Genomic DNA, 27,874 nt, shown 5'->3' with positions numbered 1-27,874 from the left:
ACAGACGGAGGTAAGGAGGGACGGACGGAGGGAGGGACGGACAGAATGACGGACGCAGGGACGGACGGAGGTGAGTGGTTACTCGACCTTCTTTCGCCGTTGGCGACGCAGATAAAAATGGACAATTTCATGTCCCCGTCCTTACATACCGGTTTTCCTCTTTCTGTATTGTTTACAAACATCCTGTATCCAATCATGCGTTTAAGGTCAAGGTTACAAATATTTACAGTCCAAATTTGATATAGTGGTTTTCAATTCATAATCTAGAATTTTTTAAAGAAGATAAATCAAAATAAAACGTATGCAGCAATAGAGGTTTGGATGTCTGTTTACATGATAAAAGAATAACATATACTTGAATGGCGGCATCAGTTTATAGTAGTTTTATCTTTAACAAAACTGAATTATGGATACTAGGATACATTAAAAGTTGTTTGAACATTTGGATGTAAGTTTCCGCTGAAAATAATCTTGTTGCCAGTCAAACATTTTATATTTGGATATGATCCACTTTTAAATTAAAACGAACATATCGATTTTAATTACACATTCAATTTATCAATAACATGTCCAAAACTGGGACAAAGAGAGTTTGTAGGTTAATGTAGGTTTCGTCGCATTAAACATGTGCGTATAAATAAAAGGATGGTCCGTGTATACTTGCGTCCATTCGTTTTTCATTTTGAAATATCAAAAACAAAAAACAAAAAACGAGAGTATTTTCATTTTTCGTTTTTGATTTCTCAAAAACCAAAATGAAAAACCAAAGTGTTTTCGTTTTTCGTTTTTGATTTCTCTAAAACCAAAATGGAAAACGAAAGTGTTTTCATTTTTTGTTTTTGGTTTCTCTAAAACCAAAATGAAAATAAAAGTGTTTCCGTTTTTCGTTTTTGATTTCAATAATGATAAATTTTGTATGTAATTTCAATCATTTCTCGTTTTATTATGTACAATGTTTTCCTTTCTTGTTTCACAGTCATTGATAGTAAATAAGGCCAATGTAAACACCCGGTGTTTTAATTTCAACATAATGTAGACAAAATAGACCGCCTGACTTATGAATTGAACTACGGTGATAAATGAATCAAAGCCTTTCAAATTACCTTGTTTATATCTGTACTAAAAAAAATTATTATATTTAAATATTAAACGGATCATAAATTTAAATTGTACAATATAATATTATATAAAGATGGTACAAATTGATAGATAGATTTCAACATCACATTAACAAGGGAGGTTACTACTTTTAAAACTGATAGTCGTTAAAGTTTATATGCACAGCGGTTATCAGATCTATAGTATTTAAATCGAAGTTAATGTAGACGGATGCAAAATTCTTTATCAATCTGAACAATAAGGGTGCGTGATCTTTACTTTTAAGTTTAGAAAGATTGATCTAAGATGATAAGACTGGGCCGTAACTAGCCTCTATTACAAGTGAAGCAAAATATATTTTGGGCGAGTGATCTAGGGCTCAAGGCCCCCAAAAGATCTAAAAAAAGGGCGAAAATCGTGCATTCTGAACGTTTCTTTCGGACCCTTTCTTAATCTGAAACGCAAGTTTTTTTTTTATTTATTTTTTCGACACTATATCAAAATATATAGATTCAGTGTAAGACTTTTAGTATTTAGGGACAACATCAAAAGACATATGAAGGGTATGAATGGTTCGTTGCCTCGTCGAAGACCCTCCGGCTACTTTCGAGATGAAGAACAGGAATAAAAGCCCTGTTCATTGATAATTTTCATTCTTTTATGTATTGTGTGCGATGTTGTCCCATGCTCATTTACCCCACATCTCTTTATTTTTCTATTTTAGGGCCTAAACAAGGCTCGATGCAAGTTTAGCCCTTCAATGTTAAATTTTAAGGTCATATGTTACACTATTGTTTCGAGTAAGGGTGAATTTGGTACCTATTAAAACGTTTAAACCCGCTGCATTTGTTTGCACCTGTCCTAAGTCAGGAACCTGATGTTCAGTAGTTGTCGTTTGTTGATGTGGTTCATAAGTGTTCTCGTTTCTCGTTAAGTATATAGATTAGACCGTTGGTTTTCCCGTTTGAATGGTTTTGGACTGGTCATTTTGGGGCCCTTTGTAGTTTGCTGTTCGGTGTGAGCCAAGGCTCCGTGTTGAAGACCGTACTTTGACCTTTAATGGTTTTTCTTTTACAAATTGTGACTTGGATGGAGAGTTGTCTCGTTGGCACTCATACCACATCTTCTTATATCTATATATGGTCTTTTTAAACGAATTGATGTCGGGAGATTGGGATTTCTAGCTTTAGTTTAACCCATGTCAGCTTTTTATTTGTATTTACAGAAAAGAGAGCCAGTTTTGTATTCTTTAAAATACTGTAACAGTTTAATTTTTCATGAAAAAGGGACAGTTTTTTCTATGTCCGGTAGCATCGTATCATATCTAGACATCGGTAGGCATATAAAATGGCAAAACCACACATGACCGTTCACTAGTCTTCGTAGATCTATTCCAAGTCTAAATAAGTCTACACAAAGCAGAAAATGAACTTTTACAACAAGGAATATTACACAACTGAAGCCATAGTCATAAAGATCGATTGACTGATTGGTGTTCCTTTAACGTCGCCGCAGAACAAAAAAAAAAATTATCTGATATTGACTCTCAACATCTTCAATCTCTATTGTTCCCAAGGAAGCAACCATTTGATTCTCTGGGGTGGGGCAGGGATTTGTACCCGAAGTTAATACTTTTTTTTAACCCAGACCATAAAACACGCCTTTATCCACGGCCACTCACAAACACAACTAGATATTATTGAGATGGGAGCCATCTCTGTGGGCCCCGGTGTGAATAATGTGCATTAAAAATGTGTATCTTTACCATAGGACATGGGGGTTGTCAACTGAAACCAAAGTATATGACCTTGACCTTTGACCTAGGAAGTTGTACATAAATTATGACACACCCTCTGGTGTTGGTTTATATACATGTCAAGTATAAACTTTGAAATCATAACGGTTCTCAAGATATAGAGCGGACACGATCTTTACCATAGGACATGGGGTTCTCAACTGAAACCAAATTATTTGACCTTGACCTTTGACTTTGTACATACATTATGACACACCCTCTGGTTAATATACATGTCAAGTATAAACTTTGAAATCGTAACGGTTCTCTAGATATAGAGAGGACACAATTTGTTACGGACGGACGAACAGACAGACGGACGGACGGACAGACTGATCACTATAGGGCGCCGCCATTCAGCGGGGCCCTAATAATATTTTTAACATTTATTAAAAACATTTTTTTTTACACTTTTATATTTTTTGTTGTCTTAAAATATTAATTTGACTTGAATTTATACGAGTTTACTAAATATACATGTTTATACCAAGCCAAGTCAGTTTATATCTTTATTCTCGCATGACTATACAAAAGCCCAGGAGAGCTTTGGCCATCATTTGTCGTCTTTGATAGATAAGGTTGACTAATAAGCTGTCTATACAAAGTAATGGGACAATGACATGAAGACATCACCAAATCACCATATGCAATACACAAAAAGACACCTAGAGCTCACAATATGGCCTTCAACTACCAATCAACAGGCAGAAAGCTCTGGTTGGCTCTAAACACAAATCCAAGGGTACAGAAAAATGTGAAAATATCCAATTAAAACTTGGTGAACTGGGAGGAAAACATTTGAACTTTCCTAAGAAATACAAATTTCAACCCTCTCAACATTTTTTAATAATGAGATGTGGTATGATTGCCAATGTGACAACTATCCCCAAAGTTCAAATGAAGTGGATGTAAGCAGTTATATATACAATGTAGGCAACTTTACCACCTTCAACAATGAGAAAAAAACATACAGTATAGTCAGGTATACTAGGCCCTCACATGAAAAATATGAAAGAGTTCAATTGAGAAAAATAACGGCCTAATTTATAACACAATAAAACAAAAAACAAATATGACAGACATCAACAAACGACAACGACTGAACTACAGGCTCCTAGCTTAGGACAGGCACATACAGTATGTGGCGGGGTTAAACATGTTTGTGAGCGCTCAACCCTCCGCTTAACCTGGGACAGTTTTGTTACAGCACAACATAAGAACAAACTATAAAAATCAGTTAAATAGGGCTTAACATATCAGACCGATAAAAACAGAAAACAAACATCTTAACAAAAGCACAGACCGGACGTGGCAGGGTATTTATACATCCTTAACAAACAAAAAAAGGACACAAAGTACAGATCTGAGAGTCCTCGCATTTACTGACAGCTAGTTTAAAGCCAATAACAATTAATACAAAAATCATGTATCTAAGACTAAAATATCAATCAGTACACATCCAACATCCAATGGACTTAGTGTAAAGACGTTATTAACAGTCAGAGAAAGACATTCCCTTGTGCAATGCCAAATCATAGGTATCAACAGATCATAGTAACTTGGTGTGTATAACAATAATATGTAGTATGGTTTTAAGTTACTGATAACAAAATTAATATTTATACCAATTAAAACAATATTCAAAGATCTATTTACAGTGTTCAATTGGTAACCTTTTAAAATAGGTTTATTTAAAGGATTGATAAGTTTACCCTTATCGTTTTTAATTTACATGCATACAATTTCTATTTATATTATTATTGATAAATACAATATTGCAGAAGTAGTGGAAATAGATCTCAGGTGGGGGAAGTTGTTTTTGACTTCAGGGAACTTTATTTGGATATGCCTGTTATGGTCTCATTGAGATTTACCATACCTTCATTCAATTTCCGTACCTATTTTAGTCCCATTTATGGACATTATGTTTTTCGGTTTGTACGTCCGTTCGTTCTTCCGTTCATCCGTCTGTTCCGCTTCAGGTTAATGTTTTTGGTCAAGGTAGTTTTTGATGAAGTTGTAGTCCAATCAACTTGAAACTCAGTACACATATTCCATATGATATGATCTTTGTAATTTTAATGCCAAGTTAAAGTTCTGACGGCAAATTCACGGTCCACTGGACATAAAAAATGATAGTGCGAGTGGGGCATTTATGTACTATGGGCACATTCTTTTTCAAATCCTTTATTAAAGAAGTTTGTAAATTTACTTCAGATGAAAATACTTAATTAGACGAACCAATCTAATTACAAGATATATCTCTGATGTCGTTATACTTAAATGTATGAGCACGTTAATATATGTATGAATTTTAATACGATTACTGGACAAACGCGTTCAATCTTCGGATTTAATTCTTAACAATTTTTCCGAGCGGAGCGAGGCGAAAAACATTGACGTCTTTCAAGCCAAATTTTATATGTTTGCTATACACACAAATTTATTTTTTAAACTTGGTAATTAATCAATCTAAAATACAGTCCTAGATAATCAAATAATCATGAAATATTTGGTCTAGTAATCAAATAATCACACCAAAAAAACAAAAAAAAACAGCCAAGTAATCACATAATCAAAAACTCCATGAGGAGGCTCATTAAAGATGACATATTTTGGTATTAATATTGATTCACTTATAGGGTTTTTGCATCGGTAATAACCACATTAATTCTAAAACCGGTTGGTGGCATTACACGAGTCATTTTCTTCTCATATATTTTATGACGGTATGATACTAAACCCCTCACAGCAGGGATTGTGCTTGATTTTCATGTGATGAAGACATAATCTTTCATTCGGTTTAATTGAGGTCTGGAGCTGGCATGTCAGTTACTGCTAGTAATCCTTTGTTAAGTTATGAATCATTGTCATTTTGCTAAGTTTCTTTTGTTACCTATTCTGACATCGGACTCGGACTTCTTTTAAACTGAGTTTTACTGTGCGTATTGCTGTGTGCTAGTTTTCTCTACATTGGCTAGCTATAGTGGTATAGGGGGAGGGTTGAGATCTCACAAAACATGTTTAACCCCGCCGCACTTTTGCGCCTGTCTCAAGTCAGGAGCCTCTGGCCTTTGTTAGTCTTGTATGTTTTTTTTTAATTTTTAGTTTAGTGTGACGTCCATTTTTACTGAACTAGTATACATTTTTATTTAGGGGCCAGCTGAAGCCCGCCTCTGGTTGAAAATACCGTTGTGTTGAAGACCCATTGGTGGCCTTCAGCTGTTTTCTGTTCTTTGGTTGGGTTGTTTTCTCTTTGACACATTCTTCATTTCCATTCTCAGTCTTAATTTCACCAATGAAACTTTACGTTATTTTTTGCCTTTGTATTAAATTAATTTGTAAACTTCTTGGAACTCTACAACGACCGTCTGATTACAATTAGACACGCAAGAATGTGAAATGTGAAAACTTGTTTGGCCTTCAATGCCTCAACCTTTTTTAATGAAGGTATCTACTTTGTTCAGTAAGATTTCGATTTTGACAAGTATTTTGCAAACTACCATAGATTTCCGGTAATTTTTCTGCATAAAACCCCATGAGAAAGCACATTGGCATAATTTGCTAAACGTTTATTGGAACCCAATAATTTGGCAAGGTGTTGCAACCTGTAATGTGAAGACGTGAATGAAAATATGGAGTTTGTAAGACCAGGCTCAAGCAAGCAGCCACTCGCTAGTAGCCACTTCGATGGCAGCCAGTTTTCAGATATTTATATAAACCCAAATATTGCATAAGATTCAAACGTTCTTCGGATGTTTTTATTAATATATAACCACTATATTATCAGTTTTTAATATATAATTAAACAGTCAAAGACATTATTCAATGAATTTTAAAATTTCATTTCTTGTTCATTAATTATATAAATGCAATAGAAACCGCTTTCAATATATCCCACAGCGTGCTACACGCTTTACATTTTAAATAGTCAACACTTTTGAGTGTATATAGAATGGTAAATAACTATGAAATTATTTTCAATGTTGGCAAAATTGCACTATTGTGTGAAATAGCTTTCCATATTCTCGGTATCCTGTCAAATAGTTCATGAAAAGTAACTATTGTTCTGCATTAGAAGAAAAGAAAGAGAAAAAATCCAGGGTGATGTTCGGCTTAGTCTTTTTTTGTAATGTAATATGCTGGCAAATTATGAAAGCTCACGTCTTAATTGATAGGCATAGAAATAAAAAGAAAACGTATGATAACCAATTACAATCTACCGGAGACAAAATAACGTTGGTTTAGGCAACTAGTACGATGGTCTGGATGCGGGGTTCTTCATTTCTGTATTCTTTGATATGTTATACCATTTTTCTCTATTCTTTAATTAGTGTTTTAGGCCATCTATCTCTATTCTTTGTTTCTTTTTGTCAATTATTTTGTTCTATTCATATTTAAACACCTCATTATTCTTTTTTTGTATGTCTTGGTTCATTGTCTCTTTTATTCATATTTTTTGCCCACTATTCTCTTTTCCGTAAACCCCCATCCACACCCTCCAGTTAAGGTCACCATATAGCTTTCACAAATAAGCAAAACTAATACCGAATAGGCTCCGAATGACAAAATGATTGAATGCTAATCCCGGTTTTAATTGTGAAATTGCGCAAATTTGATTTTCAATCAATTGATCAAGCAAAACACATTATCGTCCTGAATTCGTATAATACTGGCAGATGGACCTTGGTCATCAATTCTAATCATCTTAGATCAACCTTTCTAAACTTAAAAGTAAAGATCACACACCCTTATTGTTCAGATTGAGTAAGACTTTTGCATCCGTCGACTTCGATTTAAATACTATAGATCTGATAACCGCTGTGCATGTATACTTTAACGACTGGGCTAGTTTTATTATCAGTTTTAAAAGTAGTAACCTCCCTTGTTAATGTGATGTTGTAATCTATCTATCTATTTGTACCATCTTTATATAATATTATATTGTACAATTTAAATTTATGATCCGTTTAATATTTAAATATAATATTCATTTTTTTAGTAAAGATATAAACAAGGTAATTTGAAAGGCTTTGATTCATTTATCACCGTAGTTCAATTCATAAGTCAGGCGGTCTATTTTGTCTACATTATGTTGAAAAAACACCGGGGTGCTTACATTGACCTTATTTACTATCAATGACTGTGAAGCAAGAAAGGAAAACAGTGTACATAATAAAACAAGAAATAATTAAAATTACATACACAATTCATCATTAGTGAAATCAAAAACGGAAAACGGAAACACTTTTGATTTTCATTTTGGTTTTAGAGAAATCAAAAACAAAAAATGAAAACACTTTCGTTTTCCGTTTTGGTTTTAGAGAAATCAAAAACGAAAAACGAAAACACTTTGGTTTTTCATTTTGGTTTTTGAGAAATCAAAAACGAAAAATGAAAATACTCTCGTTTTTTGTTTTTTGTTTTTGATATTTCAAAATGAAAAACGAATGGACGCAAATATACACGGCAAGGATATAGGTTTTGTATATAAAACATTGTTGTTTCAATAAAATAGTCATTCAGAGTCCACTTTGTATCGATGCTAGATGTGTCGGTTTTACGAGCTGTTATAATTTTATGTAAGTATTTTTAGAGATAATAACAAGAATGTTTTTCAAATAATATTTGTGTGTACTGTTCTATGCTTTTACTGATATTGTTCACAACCTCTATTAAAAGTCACGGTTATACAAAATTTTGGCCAAGAAATGCCTTAACATTGATCGACATTTCGACATTTCTTGTAAATAAAGAATGTACGGGAATACATTTATAATGCACCGTCCTTACGAAAGAACACAAAAAGCATCCAACTGAAAGCTTGACATACATTTTTAACAATAAAAACGTGTTTATATCGGAAGAGGCAGCTTTTTCAAGATCAATTCTTTCAGATTGTTTCTTTTGTTGTGCTGTAAAACTACTGTCCAAGATAGGGAGAGGGTTGAGTTCTCACTAATATGTTTATCCCCACCACGTGTGACTGATACATTTCAGGAGCCTGTTAATCAGTGGTTGTCTTGGTTATTGTCTTACATATGTTTCGTTAATATTTTTAACCATTAATCATACAGTTTGTTTTTCTCTTTTTTCAATTTTTCATACCGCGGCATTTTTTATCAATAAGGTATGGGATTTGCTCATTGTTGAAGACTATACAATATCTATTAGTTATTTAAATCCTCGTCTCTTGGTCTCCGTTGGATAGTTGTTTCATTGAAAATACTTCACATTTCCTTATTTTTTTATATCATATTTCAAGCCGTAGATCGGATATCCTGGCGTTATCCAGGGCTAACAATACAGTATAATAAACTTCGTCGGAAAGGTGGCCGAGTGGGCTAGGGCACAGTATATGGTGCGAGCGACGGCGTGCAAAATTAACCAAATTGGCATAGATTATTCATGAAAAACACATTTTAGTGAGTACAAATAAATCTATGAGATAGAATATAAATAAAATATGAGAAGATGGGTTTTATGATATGCGTTAAGAAAATAAAAATAACAAATGGTGTTACTTAACTTGTTTTCTTGCTTCTTGCTTTCTTTTTCTCGGACAAGTAAAAAATGACAATTTCTTTAACGTTCATATAGAAACTTTTTACTATTAGAGGTATCTCCCCTTATATGACTAAGTTGAAGAGTTGATTCGAACAAAAACAAATATTTGTTAATTATTAAAACAGTCTAAGTAATGCAATAAAGCACTTGATTTTTCTTTATTCAAATAAACAGTCTTACACATTATTTGCCAAATTGTCTCAAAATTTGCAGATTTAAGTACAAAAAACTAGACCGATTGTGTTATTTTACAATCTTAGATAGCGGTATACAGTTAATCCATGTAATATAACTTAACTTGAAAGCATGTTCAGTGGGAAAGTCACGCATCAGTTATGCGCCTCCTTTTACATTTCGTAACGGACATGATTCCAGTGGCGACAATCGCAAATTTTACAAAGACGACGACAGTATCGCACCATCTCGGTAATTTGTTTACATCGAGTTGTGTACGCGTGATTTTTCAAAAAAAAAAATTATTAAAGACAATTAAATAGCTGAAAATAGCTGACACATTTGCATCCTTATTGATATTTAAATCTATAATGATGGGAGTACCCAAATATATGGATAATAAACCCATTACTCCGTGTCAAATTTCAACTGAGGTTGCGAAAAGGAAGCGCATCATTCAACTCCATTTTTCAACAGATCCACATAAAAGTAGGTTGCTGAGCTCACAAAATCCAATTATCATTACCTTATAATTCAGTATTTCAAATGAAGAAAGGTCTTAGCAATATCCCTTAAATTATTTTGATAGATCAGATCGGATATGGCTATATATTGACCCCTTTTCGAAGCTGAAATCCAGTATTCCATAGACCACATGTAAATCAACGCCCTGTCCCAGCGTGAGATTTTAATTTTGAAAACGCTTTATCTTTGGCCTGTCAATATTATCATCTATATTTTAATATACTTTTTACGGTTGTATAAAACAATTGCGTTTGATTGTCTTGAACAGTTAAACAGTTAAACCTGTGAGCATGGTTTTATAGTTTAATTTTATCCCAATTTAGTGAATTCCAAAACTACTACCAACCGTTTATGTGAAGAACAGAGGTCGTCACTTGATGTATCAAATTTCAATAACGAAGCAGTTATTTTAGTATTTGTTTTGCAGTCGTGTGATGAAATCTAGTATGATGAAAATTCAACCAAAAATACTGTTAAATAAATATTAAGTTGTTTTGATAGATTTATTGTCTGAAAGACAGGCTATGTGTACCACAGGCTATGTGTTTGTTTACACGCTGATTACAGCGCCACCACGAAATTTTTAGATTATGTCCCCTTTCCCGCGTGACCACCGGAAGGAACTCTTCAATGTCACTGGCTTTCCCACTGTCGTATATTTATTCTTTGTTAATGAATTAAGAGAACATACATTTTGATGTACCGAACAATGCTGTACCGTGAATGATATTCTGATATTTTTTATTCTTTTGTGGATGACAATGTTTTGGAAATCACCAGAATTATTGCAAGATCTTTTCAATCAATTGTTAATATATAGTAATAATTGGAACATTGAAGGGATTACTGACTAAACAAAATTTGTGTACTTAGAATGGAAGGCAACCAGAAAATGTTTTGTTTTTTTTAAACACCAATAAAGAGGTACATTGTACATCTAGGTATGCTGATTTATTTTAATGGAAAGTTTTTACAGATCCAAAAAGGTGTGTCTCAACAGGGTTCACGAGCTATATAATCATTGTTAAACTCAGTTAAAAATTTGTACTTGTTAAACCAGAAACAACCTGAACTATTTCACAGTATAGTGGCATCAGTTCTTAGTTATGCTTCGGAAATATGGGGTTTCAATCGAGGTAAAGAGGTTGAGATAATCCCTAACCGTTATTTTTTGTCGCTACATTTAAAAGTAAAAACTGTTTTTTGTATAGAAAATTAGGCCATTTCCATTTGTATGTTATCAGAAAATTTGGAATATAGTTAATATTTCAAATTTTTCACACGGCAAAAACTACATATAACTTTATTTAAATTGTCTTTTTGAAATGAAGAGTAATCTCCCATGGTAGTTAAATTTCTGGTACCACAAATCTGTTTATTTCAAGTTTTTATATTAATTGTACTTTCGTCTACTGATCATGAAAACCTCATAATCCTTTTACGTGGTTGTGCCTTGCAAAAAAAAACCTTCAAAGAAGGTTAATAAGTAAATTTTACTGTTTATTCAATTTTTCTATCCACCATAGCGGTATTAGCCTTGTAGAAATTTCCGTTTTAACTTTGGTTTTAAATTTCATTCAAGTACATCCATGAAATGGAAATATGTTAATAAAACTAGAGGCTCTAAAAAGCCTGTGTCGCTCACCTTGGTCTATATGCGTATTCAACAAAGGACACTCTCCAACATTGTAGACGAGAATAGAATTCATGGCAAAAATCTGTTTTGTTGATCTTGTATTGCTGATTAGTTAGTCTGTTTAGTTTCTCTCTATCTTCTTTAGTTTTTGCTCAAAACACAAAAGAGGGTAAACAAAATCCTCATTTAAGGGCAATCACTCCTATAGAGAGTGACAGTCTACTAACTATATCGGCAAAATTTGCTTTGTTAGTAGATCTTGACTTGCTGATTATTTTTGTGTTTTAAAGTGTCTATTTATCTATTATAAATTTTTTTATCATATATGGCAAAACGCAAACAAATGATGAAAATCGTCTTTAAAGGGCAATAACTCCAATAAGGAGTCGTCAGAGGATCTCCTCCATTTTTCTTAATTGTAGATATTGTCTTGCTGATAATTTTTGCTTATTTAAGTTTCTATCTATCTAGATATAAGGTAAAAACGCAAAAAAAAATGGTAAAAATCGTCATCAAAGGGTAATAACTATAAAAAGGAGTCAACTTACGATTTCTACTATTCGACTTATTTGTAGAACTTGTCTTGCTGATCATTTTTGCTATTTAAAGTTTCTCTTTATCTGTTATAGTTTTCAAGATAATAGGCAAAAAAAGAAAAAAAGGTAAAATTTGTCATTTAAGGGCAATAACTCCTATAAGGTGTCATCTGACAGTTTTGACGTATAAGGACAATTGGTAAAGCTCATTATTCTGAACGTTTTTCTCTATGTATAACGGTTTCAAAATAATAGACAAAACTTGCATTTTACCCCTATGTTCTATTTTTAGACATGTGGGCCATTTTGGTAGGCAGGCAAAACATAAAGAATATCCGCACTGGACACATTTTTTAAAACTAGATAACCCGATGATGATTGTGGCCAAATTAAATTTGACCCAGTAATTTCAGAGGAGAAGATTTTTGTAAAAGTTAACAGACAATAAGGAGTTGTCGGACGATTTCCTCCATTCACCTTAATTGAAGATCTTGTTTTGCTGATAATTTTTCTTATTTAAGTTTCGATCTATCTATTATAGTTTTTAAGATGTAAGGCAAAAACACAAAAAAATGGTAAAAACTGTCATCAAAGGGCAATAACTCTAATAAGGAGTCGACTGACGATTTCGACCATGAGAATTATTTGTAGAACTTGTCTTGTTGATCATTTTTGCAATTTAAAGTTTCTCGTTATCTTTATAGTTTTCAAGATAGTAGGAAAAATGAAAAAATGGTAAAATTTGTCATTTAAGGGCAATAACGCCTATAAAAAGTCGTCTGACCGTTTTGACATATACGGACAATTGGTAGTGCTCAACATTCTGAACATTTTTGCTCCAGTCAGATTTTATCTATTTATAACAGTTTTCAAATCAATAGACAAAACCTGCATTGTAACCCCTATGTTTTATTTTTAGCCATGTCGGCCATCTTGATAAGCAGGCGGGGTCATCGGACATATTTTTTAAACTAGATACCCCAATGATGATTGTAGCCAAGTTTGGTTAAATTTAGCCTAGTAGTTTCAGAGGAGAATATTTTTGAAAAGTAAACGGACGACGACGACGGACGACGGACGCCAAGTGATGAAAAAAGCTCACTTGGCCCATTGGGCCAGGTGAGCTAAAAAGTATTCAAAGGACAATTATTTCTTGACATATTACAAAATGGCTAAAATAAAAGTGAAGCTTACTGAGAGTTATTTTTTGGTATTGCAATTGATACATGTACATACATTGTATGATGATAATTAAACTGTTATTTCAATTTGTCAAGTTTTAAATAGGCACAAGCCCCACAACAGTTTTATATTCACAATTTAGGCCATTGCAGTGAAAATTAAAGTAAGTTATTAGAATCAGAAGACCGTACTGAATATTTCCAAGCCTAATACCTTTTCTGCACATTTTTTACAAGGGACATAACTCTGTTAATGAATAAATCTAGCACACCTGTATTAATTTTGTTGAATTGAAGAATTCTGTTTCTTATAGGAATATATTGTAACAAATGATGATGTATACAGCTGGGACAGTGATATGGCTGTTTTCTGTGATATTAGGAAGTGTTCATGCGCAGCTTACTAGTAAGTTAACACTAAACCTTTATTGGAGAAATGTTAGATGAACTGACTTGATCCTTACACTGTGAAAAATATCTAATGAACCAATAAATATTAAGATGTGGACTTATTTCTAATTATGAAATTTTGTATTTTCCCTTTTACCCAAGTTTGTCATGTTTTGCAGAAAATTTCAATTAAAATTATTTGAATAGATACGTTACCTTAAAAAAATGTAACAAAATCTGTTATTGCTGTACTGACAAAAATTTGCACTTTACATACTCAACCTGGGTTTCACATTTTACTCAGTTGGTTTCCATTTCTTCATAATTGGAAACACTGATAATGGATTTTGTATCCTAAGGGGCGAGAAAGGACCTAGAGAAGTTGCTACAGGCTAGGTGCTGTGTGCAAATCTTTTCCTGCCACATGGTACGATTTCAGCTTCCCTTCAAAAAATTTAAAATAAAAAAAGGTTGATTTATTAATGTCTCTAAATCGAATAAACAGTGTTTTGTAATCAAAGAAAATATTTCTCGTACAAGTTTTACATAGAAAGATTTATTGATGGTTAAAATCACTTTCATTTCAAATATTTACTGTATTAAATATTCATTTAGGGCAAAATTTATCATTAAAGAAACTGTTTTTCACTCAACCTCTGTAAAAGAGAGGCAAAAGATACTAAAGGGACATGCATTCAAATGTAAAAATATACATGGCACATATTTTTGCTAACATTTCAAAAATTTACAAGTGACGAACAGTGAAACGTACAGTATATTAGTAAAACAACTGTTCATACATTCATATATATTGTGTACATGTAGATTGTATAGTCAGAACTACTTCTTGTATATTACTGATTATGTTTATAATCCCTTCAACAAATTTTTAAGTGATGTTCACAACAAGAATTTTTTGTAATCGATGACATATCACCACTGCAAAGGATGGATAATGATAACACAAATCAAGATGCTGTATACAATGTGCCGTTCCGCCTCTGTTCTCATGGCCCTATAGCACCATGATACATAAATCTCGGGGGGGGGGGGACACTGCAGTATCAATTACAACACCTGGAATAACTGATTAATTGCACAAGACAATTTAACCCACATTTGGGTTAAATGATTCTTACTAGTAACTTCCATCTGATTGACCCTTGTATAAAAACACCAAAAAAGGGAGAATATAGATTTTACTGTCTTGCAGGTTGTATAGGTGTTTCATCAATGTTCTATATTCTTTATGTTTTGTTTAATGTATTGTTATAATAAATGTTTTTCAGTAACTATGGACAGTGATGTCTATTGTGGGAAAGCAATTGATATTTATGATAGGGAATATGTTATAAATGCTGGAGCAAATTTGACAACTTCCAACCCGAATTACCGTTGTGTTATTACGATTCGTTCTGGTTACACAGATTCATATTACGGAATACAGATCACTCGGCAAATGGTCGATATCAAGGATTGTGGAGTTAAACTGAATATTTATGGAGGATCTTTACCAGGAGGAACTGCTCTGGTAGGTGTTTTATTTATAGTAGGAAGAGTGGGGTATATTATTACAAGGAAATGTATATTATCCGCACATATTCAAAACAAATGTATAATTGCATTTCAAATTTTATGCACTTTAAAAGATATATTTTTAAAAGATGTGCAGAATTACTGAGTTAACAGAAACTGACAGAGTACTGCTTATAAAATATATATTAATAATTACATTACATGTCTGTTTCATTATAATACGTTATTTTTATTGGCTAACAGCAATCTCGCGTCATTCTAAAATTAACCTTCATTTCAAAATGAGATGTAACATTCATGACGACACGAGCTTCCACAATAAAGTGCACAGGTAAATAAAAGAAAAACTTGATAGAAATCGTGTTTTCATGATCTTAGCAAAAAATGTAATTATAAGTATTGAATACTTCTTTTAGTAATTTTATTGGGTTGTAAAAGCGTTGACCATGCGCACATTTTTAGAATGAAGCGCTTCCGCGCTTCATACAAAATGTACTTCGGTCAACGCTTTTACACCCAATGAATTTACAAAAAGAAGCATTCAATTCTTAAATAATACCTATGGAATACACAAACAGATATTTCAGAGTGCTTCACCCACAATCATCAATATTCCTGGTAAAAATCACAACCAGAACTAAATTCTTAACTGTATCACCTTCTGTGCATACATAGTTCTATTTTGATTAACTTTCTTTGTTTGATTGCTGTCTCATTAACATTGACCCTTATTACGTCACCATACATTTACATTGAATGTACAATGATAAAAGAATTGTCTCATGTAAAATTTCATAAATTCCCCCAGCTCATTTGATTGTTTCAAATTGTAATTTCGTAATTCTTCTATCCATTTTAATATCTCAAGGTGTAATTTTTCCTGTTCATCGTGTGTTAATTGTATATTGATTACTAATTTCAGAAAAGATTTTCCTGTTCAACCAAGAACACAGGTATTTTGTATTCCACATATGGAATCGTTACATTTGAGGTAATAACTCCAGCACAGCTGTACAACCCAAGGAATGACTTCAGTATTAAAGTGAAAGCATTTCGTAAGTATTTTCTGTTGATATTGAAATATTGAACCATGCCAGTGGGATTGCCGCGTATCCGTCAACTGAGCTGATGATGCCATCAGTGAGGGGCCTGATGGGTTATTTTCGTTCTTCGTGATCGGCGCATTTTCGCTATCGTGATCCGTTTTTCTACAGATTTATTTTTTTTTTATATTTTCGTGATCCGTTATCATGGAAATTTATTTTCTGTGAATCGTGATTGACAAAAAAATTAACTCGTGAATCGTGATGAGACCCCCCCCCCCCCCATCAGGCCCCTCATCAGTCCACCAGCAGAGGTTTAGACACAGGACAAGTAAATGAAAACAACACTTTGTATACATTATTTAAAATATGACAAAGTGTTTCAAACCTATAAAGCCTTCTAAATTATGTGCTTAATTCTTCATTTTTTGTATGATAATGCTGATTTTATCAAGGTGTCCCTGGGGGATCCTGTTCGAAGACATGGGAAATAGGAATACAAAGTAGACATAGACTAAACAGCACTGGAAATGTCTTGGAATCGGAAACACAATATTGTAACACACAGCCGCGTGCAGGTATATTCAACAATTCTATTAGATGAACACATTGACCACTCATACACGTTTGGGGCAATTTCAAACCTTTGAAATATCCAATTTCATTGAATTTAATTAAATCTACAGTAACTTTTTGTAAAATACTTACTGATGTAAGTTCTTAACTTTTCATGGAATGCTGATATAATAAAAGCTTAAGATGTGGACTTAAAAAAAAAGTATAAGTTGATATAGTAATAAGGCATGTTCTAAAAAGATTAATAAGTGAATATTGACTGTTCCTTGGAAAAGTATATTTTTCTGTTAGTCAAATGTAATTTATGTAAAATCGATTCCGTACATGCATGTATTGATTTCTATTTGGAAACTTGATAAATCAATTTACAAGTTTTTGTACGTTTTATTTAGAGCACACAAACGGCTTTTTTGAAAACTGATCTTTCGTGCAGGAAGTAAAATGTTTGCTATATCACATGATGTGACGTAGGCTCACATGTTCATTCTAACTAGATAGAAAACAATGCTACGAAACAAATACATTTTTAATTCTAATAAAAAAGTAAAAATACGAAATACGAAATCAAAACTTAATGTGGTATGGGTGTCTTCTGCCATCTTGGATTGTAAAATAGCAGAACATGATAAGTCTAGATTTTTTTTATTAAGGGGAGGTAATTTAGAAAAAGTATAATTTATAAAGGAATCTTCAGGAAATTTTTCTATTGTATGTCTACATCTACATGTACATCGTACGTTGAACTGTCAATTCTGACCAATACTCAACGCTTTCGGTAGGTGCAAGAAAACGAGTATTTTATAAGGTAAAACCAAAAATATTTAAAGCAAGTATATATGTATGATATGAAATAATAAAGAAAAATAAATAAAGAAAGGGGGTACCCATTTGCTTTTCGTTCATCTGGCCTGAACCAATCCGGCTTCCGTGGCGGTACCAGGGAAATAATACCCGCCGGCCCACTCCAGTCCATCATTTGACTAACTTGGCAAATGGGGGACTGAACAGACTAGAAAGAGAGTTTTGAAGGCTCCCTCTTGAAGGATGCCAAGGAAGGAGCCTCAGCTACTCTTGTTAATAAAGAGTACCAAGCGGTCACTGTTTTTGGAAAAAAGCTGTATTTGAAGCCATTAATCTTGGTTGAGTATTGCTGGTATGTCTTGGTATGTGATGATCTTGTTCTTGCTGACATTGGTGTTAGGTAATTGTCGCATGGTATATCCACACGATCATTAACCAATTTATATAGCTGTACAATGTAACCTATGGGAATGCAACAAGAGTATAAATCTCAATAATCGAAAATTATACCATAGCTATCTATGGTATAATTTTCACAATTATACCATGGTTTTGTTGTATTTGGTATTCGAAAAGAAAAAAAGAAAGATAGCAAGGCCTATCCGAGGCCGCCTGAATTTTTTGAAATAGGAACAACAGAGTCAGTGTGGGGCCACTAAGCTAAACTGCCCGCTTTGCACCAGCCGATATAAATGAATGCCTAGGGTGGGAATCGAACCCACATACACCAACTCCGTTGTCCTATATTTTTAAATGAACGAAAATTCGATTCAAGAACAAAGTTTTAAAAAAAAGTATATATAAATATATTATTATAATATACTTGAAAATATAATTCGATTTTCGGTTATTGAGATGTATACTTGGATTGTAGTCCCTTAGGCTCAACTGTATAACTACATGTAAAGGTTGAAATTTGCCGTGGCGGCTTTTTTAAGGGGAGGGAGGGGGAAGGCATGCCCCTTTTAAGAAGCTTTATATATGGTAAATGCATAGATATTTCGTATTATTACTCCAAATGTTGGATGGCTAGACCCCCCTGCTTTTCAAAATCCTGGATCCGTATCCGATTTTATATACATCTTAATTTAACGATTTGCTTAAGTAATACCTATAATGTTGGGCCGTTAAGAATAGAAAGCGTCTGGTTACTTTAAATAAAGGTGAACTTTTTGTTTAAATTATCTATTATAGTCTGCATGTGATTTTTAATGATCTTTAATCGTGATCATTTTGAAATCCTTCTGAATTAAATTAAATCAAATGTACAACTTGGGCTTCTGGTACAAAGTAAAACATGGAATGATTCATCCAAACTCTCAGAAAGATGATTGTGAATTAAATTTCCACAGAATTATAAATTAATACCAAAAACTTAAAAACGTTTCAAATATTTTGATAAAATAAAAAAAAAAACTAACCCTTTGCAGTTCAACTTTAAATCTGGGTATCAGAAATCTTTCAAACTATATATTGCGTCCATATGCAGAACATATAATTCCTTCAACAGTTTTTAGTCTGTAACGTTACCCGTCACCAATGTAGATGTGTATCCATCGCTGTCGAAAAATCCTGTCCAACTGATTTTCCCGCTGTTTCAGAAGCCCGTGCGTATTTTGGAAAGTAGGCGGAGCTTAATGTGTAAGGTCCTAAAAGGGTAATTTGATCGATTCTTATCAAAATTATTTTTGAAGTTAATAAACAAAAATATATGAAATACACATTTTTAAACAACAATATATGCAATAGGTTAAAACAGATATTTCATATATTTTGGTTAGTTTTGTGGTGTTTCGTAAATTATACCATAGTTTTTTGTTGAAACCCCTCGGCAACCTCACTCGACTTCGTCTCGTGAGGTTATTGCCGGGGTTTTCAACAAAAGCTATGGTATAATTTACGAAACACCACAAAATTATTCAAAAGATATGAAATATCTATAACTTTAAGGTTAGTTGTAGCGTCACTTCTCTGTCTTTTGATTTCCAGTCAAGTTCTTCCAACATGCTACCCACACTACTGGTGTTCCTATAGCAATTGATTGCGTAACGGGCTGGACCATTTCAACTTTTTTCACCTGCTCTGTTTGGTAAGGGTTCCATACTGTTGTAAAGTAGTCTAAGTTGGAGCTGACCATTGCAAAATAGGCGTTTGTCTTCGTTTCACTATTAGAAAATTAAAACAACACGTTAAATAATTTCAAGCGTCCGAAGCGCTTTTCTGGATTTACCTTCACCAGGAACGCTCAAAGCCGAATATTTGAAAGCCGAGGATGTATTAGAACCACAACTGTTGAAGAGCTATATGTCAAAAAATACCTGAAAAATAGCCAAATCCATCTAAGCTCAACTTTGCCTGAGGGAGTTGAAACCTTAGTTTCTTTATAATTTCAAAATTTATAAACGGACAATTTTAGAAAGGTTTGTTATAAATCATGTCAGTACCGAAATGTTCTTAAATTGCGTTTTAGAAATCCTAGCATGCTTTTTGCTTTTTTGGTTACTCTATCGATGTGTGGTTTCCAGTACACTGAGTACAGGTCCGATTCGATGTCAATCCCAAGTTATTTGTACTTCTTGATCTTTCCAGCAATTGTCTCTTAAGCATGTATGAGTGTTTTATTGATGAGCATGATCTGGTAGTAGTTTGTACAGTGCACTTCTGTAGGTGAAAGTCCATGCCTCCAGGTTTTCTCCTATTCTGCAATTTTGTAAAGATTTCCTTGTAGTATGTTAGTATCCACAGGAGATGTGTTGTTTATATACTATGCAATCGTCTGCAATTAGTCGTGTGTTAGATGTTATGTTGTCAGGTTAGTCGTTGATAAAAAGAAGGAATAGTAAGGGCTTGAGTACAGTCCCTTGTGAGACTTCACTGACCACAGGAACTTTCTCTGAAGATTCTTCCTCAACGATGACTTGTTGGGTATGTTTAGCTAGGAATTATTGAATCCACTTGGGTGTATGTCCTGTAACTCCGTAATGATGTAGTTTGTTTAGCAGGCGTCTATGTTATAGCAGGAAAAAACTTACTTTCTTTTGAGATTCTGAAAGCATTTTATACGAGCTATATTCTCATAATTTATTTAAAAATTCTATCATTTAGTTTACCTTCGAAATCTATTCACATTATGATAGGACTTTTTTTTATAAGACAGTTTTGGGGTGTTCATATTTAAATAAACATAACTTAGTCATTTTAAAAGATATTAAGACAAGTGAAGTACTATATCAATAGAAGATTAGCAACCCAAATGCAGTAAATGCACCTATATGTTTCTTAATGACCATAATTGGAAGACGCTAATGCATTTACCACGTGTATGTGAGGCATGTTTGACAAATCGATAATGCAACATGTAATTTACGAATTGAATATAATTTTGGCATGAAGTCACCAAGTTATGCGTGTTAATTGTAGATTACATTACATATATCCTTATTTTTGCAACCATTATGAAAGTGTTATTTATTCCCTCTAACAGAATATTCATATGAACAAAATTAGCCATACTTATCTATATCTGTTAGCATATCAAATCATATTTTTTAAAGATAAGTTCGTCTAGAATGATAATTCAAATTATAGACATCCGTTTGAAGCATGTTTGGTATTTACCCTTTCTCAACCGACATCAGTAAAACAACGAGTTTGTTAGAATACAAACAATTCATAATGTGTTTTTTTGCAGAAATTCATGAGGCCTTGAAGGATTCCGTAGCTCAACAAAACACGAACATGGATAATCTGAACGAAACTGATGATGTAAACACACGTATTGGTAAACTGCAACAACAGATTGCTAGAAACAGTGCTAGAGGTTTGTGACTTTAAGTAGTGTTACTCCCTTTATAATGTTAAACAAACTTATGAATATAGGAATCTAGTACAATTTCCAAAACTGACTTTGTACTTTACAAGAATAACTTATGGGTAAAAGTGTGTGACTTCCGCTTTGGAAACCTAATTTGTTCTTATTTTCCATTTCAACTGATAAGCGATTTAACATTATGTACTGTTATCAGCTTTAAAAAATGGGTAATTTTAAGAATCAAAACAAAATAATGGCTAGTTCCCTTCATGTTTGTTATTTCAACTATCTATAAATTCAAAGGGAAAGCATTTTAAATAGTTTACTTAGGAAGTTGACAATCACTGTGAACACTGACGCTTGAACCTTTCCATATGAAAACTCACCAAAGATACCAGTCCTATAAATGTGTGCGCCAGATGCGCGTTTTATCGACATAAATCTCACCAGTGACGCTCGAATTAAAACAGTTGGAAAACCATATTAAAAACGAAAACGATGTTGAAGAGCATTAAAACAGAAAACTCCGAAAAGTCGTACCAAATACGACTAAAGCAATTTATTCTGCTGTGCGCGAAAAATAAAATAGATAGAGAAAAACTTTAAGAACAAAAATGATAAGCAAAAAAGATCTACAACTGAGCCAAATGAGTGAAATGGTCAGTTGACTCTTTATATTAGTTATTGCCCTTAAATGAAATTATTTTTTACCCTTCTTCGCTTTTCTTATATTAAAGATTTTAAAACTTTTATAGATTTAAACGGCAAAATTTATCAGCTAGACAAGATATATAAATAAGCCAACATGAAAACTTAAAGGAGTTATTACTCGTGAGTAATGATTTTACCAAATTGTTTTTTTTTTATAGGAAACCATACTTCAGCAAAATATGATAACACGACAAAAATCGTAAATCGATCTTCATGGGATTTCTTCTTATTTGACGATGTGCACCAATATTTTGTGGGGTATTTTTGTGGAAACTAAATTTGAAAAAGAGAAACTGTTATAAGTAAAATGCTTGGCAAAATAAGATCTACAAATAAGTTAACATGACTGAATCGTCCGTCGACGCCTTATAGGAGTAATTTTTTCCCCAGATTATAATTGACAAAGAGAATTTGTAAACAGTATAAATGTTCAGCACGATATGATATACAAAGTATTGACAATAAAGATAATTTTCAATCGACTCCTTATATGAGTAACTGTGCTTAAATAACAATTGTTACCTAAATTTTGCTGGTTAATTTTGGCAAATATCTTGCAATATTCAACACAAAGAGAGAGCCGTTTAGTAGCAAGAAAAAATAAACATGCCCGAAATCGTCGCATTGTAAAAGTAAATATAATTTAATGAAAATTATTAAAAAGTTTTGCATTTTATATATTTTCCTTAAAAACTATAAAAGATTGAAAGAGACAGCAAAAGGGACCAGCTATATAATATATACATAACTTAATGCAATAAAAGTTAAAAATAATTTTCAAAACGGCAAAGTTTAGCAGCCTATTGTTTAAAATTCTCCAGCAACTTCACAATTTGGGTTCAGGGAAACACGTATTTGTATTATCATTGGGTACAATTTTAAATATGACAAAATGACATATCTGATTGTAAAATCACTCACTTCCCGTTATAAAGGTGTCTTTCAGTGATAAGTTTACGAAGAATATGTACTTTTAATTGGTAAATTATAACCAAAATAGAATTACTTCTTGTTGACAAAAAACTACTTAACATCCGTTTTTTTTTTTCCTAACTGCTATTACTTAAGAACCATTTCAACTGAAAGAACTTTGTCATCCTGGCCACAAACCGACCCTGTCAGTCGACACTTCTGTCTAGTTACCAAACCAATATATGTAGTCCGAAAAAAAATGAGCTTAAGGATTGACATTGCTAAATCAATCGTGCAAATTATAATGTTTTTTTTCAAAAGATTTAACATCGCTTTATATTTTATGTTTTTCAAATGGTGAAACCAAGAGATAAATCATAAAACATGTAAAATGCTTGATTTGTCTGTCAGCGCAAACGTTTATAAAAGTCATTTCGAGTAAGACAATGACCGATTATACAGAGAACAAATTGTCTTTTAATTGTTTTCATTTATTTTTCAGTGGCCATGACAGCATGTCTTATTTCCCATCTTTTCTTATCCAGTGGTTCTGTTGTGAAATTTGATGATATCAAAACACATACTGGCATTTCTAATTTATCCTCTTTCCGAAATAGTGGCAAGTTTACAATTGAGAAAGAGGGGCTCTATCTAGTTTCTTCCTGGATTTTGTCGCATACAAATCGAGCCCAGTTCGCAATATACTATAACGGCAAAAGTTTAGCAAGTGCATATGTTATGTACGATGGTGATGCCGGAACCAATGTTGGAACAGCTACAGCTGTTGTTGCCGTTGAGTTAAAAGTAGGCGATACTGTATGGGTACAAACCAAAACACGCATGATGGTAGGTAGAGAAGGGTCGTGTCTTACAATTGCAAAACTGAAGTAAATACGAGATTCGTGTTAAACACTTCGTCAAAAGTTTATGGAGACTGTTTTAGTTTGTTTTTTTTTAAATAAGAGACTTTAATGTGCTTGTTGATTTCAAAAAAATGTTGTAGTTGCAAATAATTTTTAAGAAAATGGTTTTTACTTATTGATAATGTACGCATTGTATATATTTTATTAAAAAGAAAAATACTACTTTATTAACACAAAAAGTCATAATCTATATATTATCAATAAATTTCTGTATGTGAAATCACTGGTTTAAAAACAAGTAATTTGTATATCTTTTATCCTTTAATCAGCCATATATCTATAAAAAGAGAGAGGGAATATACTCATAATCACTAGTCCAATAAAAACAGACAACACCGCGGCCAAAAAGAATTAACGTCGAAAAGATAACAATAAAAACAAAACATTAACTAGAATAATAAAAGATTAACCAACACGAACCGAACCAAAAGTCAGGTGAGTACTCGTTTTCTCCTGGATGGACATTAGTTCCTGTTGCACGAGTTACACCCGTCGTGCTACTATTGTTTAATGCATTGATTGAATCATATCCATTAAAAGAGAGCCAAAACATACCAGTGGGACATTCAAACTCATAAGTCGAAAATAAACTGACAACAGCCATGGTTAAAAAAGAAAAAGACAAACAGACAAACAATAGTACACAAAACACAACATAGAAAACTAAAGACTGAGCAACATGAACCCCACCAGAAACTGGAGGTGATCTCAGGTGCTTCGGAAGGGTAAGCAGATCCTGCTTCACATGTGGCACCCGTCGTGTTGCTCATGTAGTACAAACCCGGTAATAAGTCTAATTCGGTAGGTCACATTCTAGGCTAGGCATCTTCAAATAGCAGATTGTGAAATGTTTTTTAAAAATATATTTAAAATACAGATGTACAGATAAACTTGTACAATATTTATTATACTAATATCGTCTTTTGGTATTCTGTTTTTATTTGGAGTTAACGGTATTTCTTGAATAACTATTTACGTCTCGGCATGATTTGGTTCAGTGTTTCTGAATGACGAGCAATGACAAATTGTAAACATTGGATCACTTTGTTTTGGTATTAACCACCTCTCCGGCTTTTATAATATTTTGGGTTAGCGTTTCATTGCATCTTTCTTGAAAAACAATTTTTGATCCTTATAAGGATAAATCTTCATTCAGATAAAATTGGTTATACATTAGGTTCATAATAATCCCTCCCAAGTTTTATCCGTGAAAAAGTGGTTACATGCATGCCTTAAATAAAAAGGAGGAAAACGTATATACGTCAACAAGAATTTGTTCTGAACATTTTTTCACTGGTGAAAAAGTTCTCAGTAACGGTATCTCCGACCTCTCAATGGGTACACAATGTTAAAAAAAAAGTAAAAGTATAACCCTAAAAGTAGAAAAAAAATTCTGAAGTATGGCTTGATAGCCAAGTTGCAGATGATATTTTAAATTTCATTGACGATGATAGTCATTCGTAATTACCTTCACTGCCTTCTGGTGACGCTTGTCAATCAAAACCCACAGAAAAGGACATAGAACAGAACAAACTCCAAGAAAAATACATCTACACAATTTTATCAAATGAAAAAAAAAGTACTCAACAATAAACTCTTCAGACTATGACAATTTTAAGCACAGTGATTCAGTATTGGTCTTATAAAAAGGAATTTCGAATGGAAATTAAGGTAGACACAGAGCTTTATCAGTACAAGATCAGTTTTTTTATGTATTTGTTAAGGCTACGCAAGACATAAGTGAAACCGTTCTTTCCTCTTTGTTCAATGTTTCAATGTCTACTGTGTGTTTTGTCAAATGGGCCTGTCACATCAAATCAATATTTTCAAAAATTAATATGAACCCAACAATGGATGAATACCAGACATTATGTCCCCCAGATCCGCCTGAGATATACTTCAAAAATTTCAGAACCGCGTTAAGATTTTGGACTGCACAGAATTCGAGGTAGATGAGCCTAGTGGACTAAATAAACAGTCGGTATTTTGGTCCGAATATTGGAGTCGTCAAACGGCAAATGTATTAGTTGGTTGCACTTTATGTTAAGGGGCTCCTTATCATTTGGTGTCCGACCTCTTCTCTGAAAGTACAACAGATGTTGAAATGTGCCAAAAAGTAAGGCCTGTTGGGTAATGTTAAATCTGTCGAGGTATACATGGCCGACAAAGGTTTCACCCTTCAGAGACAATTTCAGGAAAAGGGTGCACAACTTCTGGTTCCACCGTTTGCAAATAAAAAAAGAAACAATTCAACTCACAGCAGGTCGAAAAAACAAGGGTATGGCATCTACCCGAATTTTTGTAGAACATGCCATAGGTCGAATTAAATCTTACAGATTCTTAACCAGAAGAATTCCGATATCTTCATTTCAACTAGCTTCCATACATATCCAAAACATTGCTTACCTTACGAACGTGCATTTGTCAAAACTGCTGATCCAATACTTGTCGCTCGCCGTAAAGTGCTTATTGAAAAGTTCTGCAAGCAACTTTGAAATGAAAGCAAAGAAAACAAAGATGAATACATAGAGGAATTTAGTATTGAAGAGCCCATTGCAAATTTACAAAACGTCGAAGAAGGTGACCCTAACAATTCTGTGATCGACGTCAGTGTGTATGACGACGAGCTGCTGTTTGGATTAGTCGATTTGTTAATTGAAGGGGAGATTGAATCTGTGGAATGTACAGCATATGTTAATCTACAGATCTCAAATCTGATACATTAAACAGAAAAAATAATACTTTAAACTTCAGTCTTTGTCTAGTATTAGCTAATATAAAGAATACATTGTACAAATGTTGGTCATAAGAACCAATTACTTGCAAAACAGTTAAACTGAAAACTGAAAAGCAAACAGGTTATGCTAACAAAACAAACAAACAAACAAACAAAGACAAACTAGCGAAAATTTAAAAAAAAACAGGAAAAGAAACAGACACGAAGCAAAACAAAAACATACATAACAATCAGCAACAGAAAAAGAAAAGAAAGAAACAGATCAATATACCCACGTGATTAGAATATATCGCAATCCATTTCAGGATGATTTAATTTGGAACTCGACTAAAACTTAGTTATTCATTGATTGATAGACTGTAATATTGTTGTTTGTTGACTGTCGACTGTAAATAATATATAAGCACTGTGATAATGGGGTACTCCTCATTATAGCTTCATTTGAAATGCATATTTTTCTCTTGATGGATCGTTGATATATAAAATCAGTCTCACAGGTGTAGTCTGTAAAATTGTTATAATCGGACAGAAATAGTTTCAATAATAATACAAAATTCTTCTTAACATATTTTAGTTGCAATATTGTTTGTACACGGCAAATCCTGTCTGACAGTAACTTATCAACTACATTCTGAACTCTACTTGGTTTTTTTCTTCAGTAAATGGTTGGTCTGAATTGAATGTTTTGTAATCCCGTTTTTGTTTCCGTTTTATTGGCTGTTTTTCCCACACAGATAGATTTTTATGAAATGTGTAGTCAGCTATACATGTTTTAGGCAAAACAGATTTCTTTTTAGGTGGTTTCCATGTGTTTTGTTTTGAAATGCATGGAGTATTGTCATTGATATCAATCTTCTTTTCACAACAAAATGTGTTTTCTATCTGTTCTTTCCTTTGAGACCATTCTATAAGTTGATGCTGA

The 27,874-nt window shown here is 33.1% G+C and overlaps 1 protein-coding gene across 5 annotated transcripts; it reads left to right on the top strand.

The window, feature by feature from the left end:
* Positions 1-394: 394 nt before the first annotated feature.
* Positions 395-24,465, top strand: LOC127724044 (uncharacterized). 5 transcript variants are annotated; one of them, XM_052230818.1, is made up of 6 exons: positions 395-448; positions 13,827-13,918; positions 15,192-15,433; positions 16,361-16,493; positions 21,550-21,678; positions 23,795-24,465. In XM_052230818.1, exons 2-6 carry the CDS (start codon positions 13,843-13,845, stop codon positions 24,181-24,183), a joined length of 969 nt encoding a protein of 322 aa, XP_052086778.1. In that variant the 5' UTR covers positions 395-448; positions 13,827-13,842; the 3' UTR covers positions 24,184-24,465. The 5 variants fall into 5 exon arrangements, with proteins under 5 accessions (XP_052086778.1, XP_052086775.1, XP_052086779.1 ...); XM_052230815.1 differs by lacking the exon at positions 395-448 and adding an exon at positions 8,200-8,475; XM_052230819.1 differs by lacking the exon at positions 395-448 and adding an exon at positions 8,201-8,475 and having other exon boundaries at positions 15,330-15,433.
* The last annotated feature ends 3,409 nt before the right edge of the window (positions 24,466-27,874 follow it).

The sequence above is a fragment of the Mytilus californianus genome, unplaced genomic scaffold (genome assembly GCF_021869535.1).
Source record: "Mytilus californianus isolate M0D057914Y unplaced genomic scaffold, xbMytCali1.0.p SCAF_14, whole genome shotgun sequence".
In the NCBI taxonomy this organism is placed as follows: Eukaryota; Metazoa; Mollusca; class Bivalvia; order Mytilida; family Mytilidae; genus Mytilus; species Mytilus californianus.
The sequence above is the reverse complement of the archived record's forward strand: the minus strand, read 5'-3'. Positions and strand labels throughout refer to the sequence as shown.